This window comes from Tetrao urogallus (assembly GCF_951394365.1).
Source record: "Tetrao urogallus genome assembly, chromosome: 15".
Classification (NCBI taxonomy): Eukaryota; Metazoa; Chordata; class Aves; order Galliformes; family Phasianidae; genus Tetrao; species Tetrao urogallus.
Genome location: NC_136828.1, coordinates 7,708,388 through 7,715,781, shown reverse-complemented (window position 1 = coordinate 7,715,781; position 7,394 = coordinate 7,708,388). Strand labels below are relative to the sequence as shown.

The following is a 7,394-nucleotide window of genomic DNA, read 5'->3' as shown; positions in this document are numbered from 1 at the left end:
AACATCTAAGCATGTATAAGTGAAAGCTATTGTAATACAATTTCATAAATTGTTCAGTTATTGTTTCTCCTATCTACACACTTTTTAAAAGTAGATTAATAGAGTACACTGTTGGTCACTTGTCAGAAAGTCTGATTGGTCCATTGGTCCATCTTGACAGAAGTTTGGAGACTAAATAGGCGTTAGGATATCAGTATGGCTTCACCAAGGGCAAGTCATGCTGGACAAACTTAGAGGCCTTTAATAATTGAGGTACAGCGTCAACAGATGAAGGAAGAACACCTGGACTTGTTTGTGCAAAGTGTTTGACACTGCCCTGCATGACAACCTGGTCACCATATGGGAGAAAAATGGATTTGTTGGAATGGCTGCTCGCTGGGTAAGGAATTGGCTGGATGGCCTCACTCAGAGTTGCAGTCAATGGCTCAGTGTCTGAGCGGGACCGATGATGAGTGGCATTCCTCAAGGATTGGCGCTGGGACTGGTGTTATTTAATGTCTTTGTAGGCGATGTGAACAGTGGGATTGAGTGCATCCTCAGCAAGTTTGCAGATGGCATTGAGCTGAGTGGTGCAGTTGACATGCTGGAGGGAAGAGATGCTATTCAGAGGGGCCTGGACAGGCCTGAGAGATGAGCTCATGCCAGTCTTAGGAAATTCAACAAGACCAAGTGCAAGAGCAATTCCAAGCACAGATACAGGTTGGGCAGAAAATGACTTGAAAGCAGCGCTGAGGAGGAGGATGTGAGCCAGAGATGTGTGCTTTCAGCCCAGAAGGCCAACCATATCTTGGGTTGCATTATGAGAAGTGTGACCATCAGGTCAAATGGGGTGATTTTCCTCCCTTACTCTGCAGCAGTAGTGTCCAGTTCTGGAGCCCCCAACACAAGAAGGTGGTTGAACTGTTGGAGTGGCCACGACGATGATCAGAGGGCTGGAGAACCTCCCCTATGAGGAGATGCTGAGAGAGCTGGGATTTTTCAGCCTGGAGAACAGAAGGCTGCAGGGGGAGCTTTTAGTGGCCTACAGGGAAGATGAGGAACTTTTATAAGGGCATGTAGCAAAAGAGGAAGGATTTTAAACTGGAAGAGGGTAGATTTAGACTAGATATCAGGAAGAAATTATTTACTGTGAGGGTGGTGAGATACTGGATCGGGTTACCCAGCAAGGTTATGGGTGCCCCCTCCACAGAAGTGTTCAGGGCTGGGCTGTGTGGGGCTGTGAGCAACCTGGTGTAGAGGGAGGTGTCCCTGCCTAGAGCAGGGGGCTTGGAACTTAATGATCTTAAAGGTCCCTTCGAACCCAAAGCATTCTGTGATATGGTGTTTTGATAGAACAATTGATGTTCACTGTAGTTTGAGAGCACACAGTCTGTTATTGTTCTGGGTTGCCTTCGTTCCTGGCAGTCACTCTGGTGTAGCAGCATAGAGAGGATACAAAAGGAACGCTGATGTTGAAGATTTAACTTATTGATATGGACCACGTGATAATCACTATGCCCTCTGCAAGCTGTTCCTGGAAGGAATTGGAGTATAATAAACAGTGCTACCTGTTCTGTGTCCTCTGCACTAAAAGGTAAGACTTGTTACTCTGATTCAGTGTTTCTTTGTATCTTAAGTCGTGTTTCTTGTTGCTGAGCTACCATGTTTTTGCCTGAATTCTCACTTTAGGAATTCTGAGGAACAATTTGAGGATATACCTTCAGAGCCACCCAAGTATCTGACCTGATGGAATATGCTGGACCCTCTGGGGTGTGTTGCACACTAGCCTTTGCAGTGGAGGCAGTCACAAATAGGTATTGGAGAACCTGGAGAAGGTAAATATTTTCTTTTTGGGATGAGGGGGGGGGAGTGCCAGTGGGAAAGTAGTGTATAATGCCTGTTAATTGCCCTTTCTTGCTCTGTTTTTCAGATACAAGATCTGTGTTGCATTCAGTTGCTACATCTTGTCAACCCTTTGAAATATCAATGTGCCATGAAAAGAAATATAACTGCCTAGCTGTTCATGTTTTTTCACTTTGTATTTTACAAATAAACCCCTGGAATAATCTGGATTTTTAATGGTTAATTTCTAAGCAATATGAAATAAGCTTCAATTTAAGAATTATATTCTTGTATGACAACATCAAAATAATTTATAAGCATTTCGAGCCAAACCTGTGTAGCATACTCTGTATTTAGCAGAATCACAGCATTGATAAATAAGTGGTCTTATCTGTAAAACTCCAAACCATCTGTCTGATGAAAGCGATCACTTTCAATGTGAAATAAAAACTTTATCTGTGCAATTAAGGGATAAATAGATGGGCTCCCTGTTTTTATTTGAAGATGACTGTTTTAATTTGGACTTTGAATCTTGGATTCATAGATCTTTCTGTGTTAAGGAGCTATGTTTGGTAGAGATGTAAGGGCTGTGAATCGAAGAGGTGCCATGACACTTGTGGAGGAAATCTTACACTGCGTAATATAGGTTTTAAAAGCCTCTCGGGCTCCATTTGCAAGTGAAAAGATGTAATTCATAGCTTCTCTGTCCAGAAGTCTCTGAACTTAGCATGGTTGGACTTAATACTTGTGACACTGGCTGCTCAATAATTACATGCAGTATGACTTCTGTTGAGTTGCAGGTGATCCTAATTTTTGTAGTCCTGTGCCCTCTGAAGCCACAAGGCTAAGACAGTTGGTCTCTTTATTAAACAGAAATTACAGGAGCTCAGTCCAGTCCGGTAATTAGTATTGCTCCAGGTATTCAGTCTCTTGATTATTTTTTTTCTCCTGAAAGTGGTTGGTTTTGGTTTGTCCTTAATGTTTATGTAATACTAGTGGCAAGAAGACTTTGCTTATCCTAGTTGGTTTCCGAGTTCTTTATATTCAGATATTAGACTTTTTTGTCTGTCTCTCCTTGTTATTTATTAGTTCTTATATCGTATTTTGACTTGTAGCGATGTTTTTAGTGGAGGCAAAAGCAATATCTCAACTGTTTTCTGATTTACCAAAAGCTGTGGATTGCTGTAAGTGATGTACCTTTTTGCTGAATGTCTTGTTTGTTCCCACCCAACTCCTCTTCCCCCTTTTTCCCCCCAGTCTTTACTTCTATATGGCTATTCTTTCTCTTTAAACTTTTGGGCTTTGAGAATCAATGCCCATAATTAACTAGCTTCTGCTTAGGATATACCCTGTACTTCTTCTCCTGAACAGTACTTTGTATTTCACATATATATATATAAGTCAAGTATCTGCATTTAGTAGACTGATATGATTTATGATGAACATTCATAGGAAGGTTGTGCCTATGAGTCTTAGTCTCATCAGCATTGTTTATAATTGAAACAAATGTACCACTTGAGGTGAGGAGCTCATTTCATTGTGTAATACTTTCTGTTAGCAAGGTCTGTTTCAAAAAAAAAAAAAAAATTGACCTTTAGGTAAGTAGATAAAAAAGCTTTTGTGATGCATGAAAGTGTTTGAGACCAGGTTGAATGGGACTTCAGGCAGCCTTATCCTTGTGTGTTCCAACCTTATTTATGTTAGGGGAAGCTGAATCTTTGCAGTCCTTTCAACCCAAGCTGTTCTGTGATTACTGCTGCTATGTGAATTAGTGCAGCTACAGATTGAGAACAGTCAGCAGTTAGTTTTATGTATTAGAAAAGTTATAGGTTAAGATCTTATTCATGGTCTTTGTCTGTAAGAGAAACAAGATTTATTTACTTTCACGAGTGGTGTTTCAATGATAGCAAAGATACTGCCTGTCTTTGGTATTGGCATCATGTCACTAAGGGCAGGAGTGTCAAGTACTGGTAGCTCCAGAAGGCCCAGTCTGTACGAGTATTTTTTACTGCTGTTGGTGTTGATGCAACTGTATCAGCAAAGTGGTGCTGCAGAACTTGCAGTGGGAAAAAGCTAGAAGAGATTGTTGTCATGGCTGTACCTGCTTTAAAGCAACAGGCTATTTAATGCTTACTTTGTATGTTGATGTATTGTAAGTTGCAGTGAAAATGCTGAGTTGCAAAAGGAATTCCAAAATGTTGAAGTCTTTTTAGTTGGCTGGGAGCTTTGTGTGTAGTTGGGTTTTCATGGGGAGGAGTGAAAGTACAAAAGTGAAAACACAGTGATAGCTGATGGGCTTCCTGCATATTCAAGTTTTCTTCTCTAGTAGTTCTACTGTGTATGACTGGAGTGGAAAAGAACAGTAAATACACTTGTTTCAAATGAATAAAATGAACTGTGTTACTAGTCAGTTAGTAAAGATTTAACAATCTGAAATTCCAAGGTTAATCTTGACTTGCCTTAGAGAAAGTCAAACAGCTAACTGATGCTATAGTCTGGCTGGAAATAACCTTCTCTTCCTAAAACATCCAATATTCCTGTCCGTCTTCTTCACTCAGGACTTTTCTATACATGACATTCACTGTAACTTGTTTTCAGATAATCTTGTAAGTAAATAAACTGTATCCATTGCCCCTTTTTTCTCTCAGTTTTCTCCATGTTCTTCAGTGCTTTTTGTTGTTTGTGGGTTTTTCTTCCTCCTTCAGAATGATGTTGGCAGCTGTAGATCTCCCAGTGCTGCTTGTTTACCTCTGTACTGTTTGTTGCTTTAGGATAGCCTGAGCTGACCAGAGTCAGTTCATTTAAATCCTAATACTAGAATCTGTTATATACATGTGTTTTTTTTTTACTGTATTTCAATTGAAGAGCCATTTATTGTATCTGCATCATGTCAGTTGTTGAGCAGTCCTCTTTGTGCTCGGCAATCGCTGCAGTTTTTATAAAGAAGAGTGCAGTCTAGTTTTAATTCCAGCTGCTGTGAATCTTTATGCAGGGTGCCCTTAGAGCAGAAGGAAATGTGATTCAATTGGGCTGTAAGGAAGTTAGAGAAATAACTTGTGACCATTGATTCTTGGATAATATGGGGAAAGTGCAGCTAAAATATCAATATAGAAGGCATAAAAGAAATAGTGTACTACAACACCTGTACTTTAATGTGTTTGTGTTGTTTGCATCATAAAACATCAATATATTTCCTGTTCTTCAAATAGGAGAATGCTGTGTAATTAATTCTGAGGAAGGTCATACACTGTTCTCTGATGGAGTTGGTGAACTTTTCACAACGATAAAGCTGCTCCCATCAGTCTCCAAGTCTTCATGCAAATTTAACATCCTTGTGTCCTCACAGAAGCTTTATGGAGTGTACCAACAGGCTTCTTACCAGACTGTTAGGTCATAAAGCTCAAACAAGTTCTAAGAAACTGCTGCCTGATCCTGATTTGCCCTATCATTTTAGTTAGAAATATCCCAAAGAAATATCCCAGTCCTTAGAAATATCCCAAAGAAGGAGTAGAGACTGTGGTTCAAGTAGGTTGTGTGCATTTTGGAAAGAAAATGCTTCTTGGAAGTTAGTGTTTATGGTAGTTGTTCAGTAATAGTTACCTTTCAAATGACAGTAGTTTATATTTAGATAAGTTATTGAGCATGAGCAAAACAGAATTGTAGTTCTTTGTTTGACTTTGTTACCTTAGTCTGACTTTAGATTCCTAATATGTTGATGTATGTATGGAATGCCACTAAATGAATAAATTAAATGTACTTCTGCATAAACAGTAAATAATAGTTAATTTTGGAGCAGGTGCCTTCAGCCTAAAGCAGTGATTGGATGCAAGTCCAGTCCCTTTCTCAAGTGGGTTCTGTTAGAACTAACTGACTCAAATTGAAATTTATGAGACGTTGTTCTTGTTTTGGCAAGATGAGAAAGGTCCCAGATTAGGTCAGATTTGTATAGTACAGCTGTTCTGAGGTTAGAAGATCTTCATCAAGTCACTGTTTCGTTCTGCTGGCCGTATGTTTGAATGCTGAGAGTGAGAATCCATGTTGAGCTGCAGCATTAATATTCTTAAATATTCCCTCTGCTTTGTATTTCAGTATTTTTTGCCAGAGGAGCTTGAGCAGAACTCTCGTTATCTGTGTTTCTGGCCAATTTCATATAAAACACTTGAAGCAAATGTTTGACAGACAAATGGAGGTGTATTAGCAAAGGGAAGGGAAACCAGCTTGACTAGTTTGCTTGGTCTTACTGCAAAAAGCTGATGAAAGTGTACCAAATAATGATTTCCTTTGTATGTTATAAAGATTGGTATTTGGCATGTCTGTTTTCATATTTGCTGTTTTCAGGGCTGCATCTGTGTCTTAGAATGGGGGAGTCTGTATGAGATAAAATACTGTAATCTCCTTTGTTTTAAAGGGTCAGAACAGAGGTTGTTGGGTTTTTTTAATGAAAAAGTGTTTCTGATAATTAGAATCCTCCATCTGATCTGCCTTTTGCATGCATCTTATGTTTTCCCTCTCCCTCCTGACCCTCCCCTCACTTAATGAAAGATAATACTTGTAGAAAAAGTGAGATTCCAATTAAAAACCTCTGTGATACATGTAAAATGCATCCTTTGCCTATTAAAGTTCTCATGGTTTACTTTTTCATTTGATTCATTGTAGCATTTATCTATAAATGAATGTTACTGGTGAATATAAATGTTAATTAACTCTTGACTACTTTTATAAGTTTTAGGGAAACTACCACTTCTTAAGATGAACTGGTGGCTCCATCACCAATCATAAATAAACTTTAAAAATGATGTTGTTCTTAGGGAAATGTACCTGAGAATTTGACACTTTGCTGTTGTGGAGGGGTTTTTTTGAGTCTCAAATATCTGCCTTCTTGAATTAAAACTTTGAGACTTACGGCTAAGTGTACGTTTGCAGTGTGACCTAAGCAGTGTCTATTTTGGAAATGGCAGCTTTTATTTTGTTAAATATATGAATACTTACACTCATCTTCATGATAGTCCTTTCAGACAGGAAGGAATGCAGAGTGCAGATGCGTGAGATAATAATTTGAAGGTGTGGGTTAATAGTTTCATTTCTCTTTTCAGTATGATGCTGTTCCAATCCAGTCTAGTGTGGTGTTATGTTCCTGTCCATCCCCATCAATGGTGAGGAACCAAGCAGATTCCAGCACTCCATCTGTCATTTCCACCTGTGGCAGCAGGCAGGGATCTAACATGGAGGGCACCGCAGCTGAATCAAGATCTAGTTCAAACTCCTTGCCACAACATACAGGACAGCAGCCTCCACAGCCTCGAAAGAAACGACCTGATGACTTTAAATTTGGGAAAATTCTGGGTGAAGGATCTTTTTCAACGGTAATTTTACTTTTTATAACAGGTGTTTTGTGTTAGTCTGCCAGGTATCTTAGATAAACTTCGACATTCTGTGCCCAGATGATTACTAATTTGTAAGTCTAGAGATATCCTGCTCATTTACTCTTCAAGTTATAGGAGCGCTGATTTTTTTTTTTAAGTCTTTTTTTCAATTGATCAGAAGTTGTGTATTCTGATGACTTGATGCTTAGA

General features: G+C 39.2%; 1 protein-coding gene across 1 annotated transcript in view; it reads left to right on the top strand.

Moving 5' to 3' along the window:
• Positions 1 to 364: 364 nt before the first annotated feature.
• PDPK1 (3-phosphoinositide dependent protein kinase 1) overlaps positions 365 to 7,394 on the top strand; it is a gene marked incomplete at both ends in the record, with an annotated part of 47,651 nt that continues 40,621 nt past the window's right edge. The window contains 2 exons of the mRNA XM_079543091.1: positions 365 to 379; positions 6,915 to 7,184. Coding sequence (XP_079399217.1) covers positions 365 to 379; positions 6,915 to 7,184 — 285 coding nt within the window. The remainder of the gene's footprint in view (positions 380 to 6,914; positions 7,185 to 7,394) is intronic.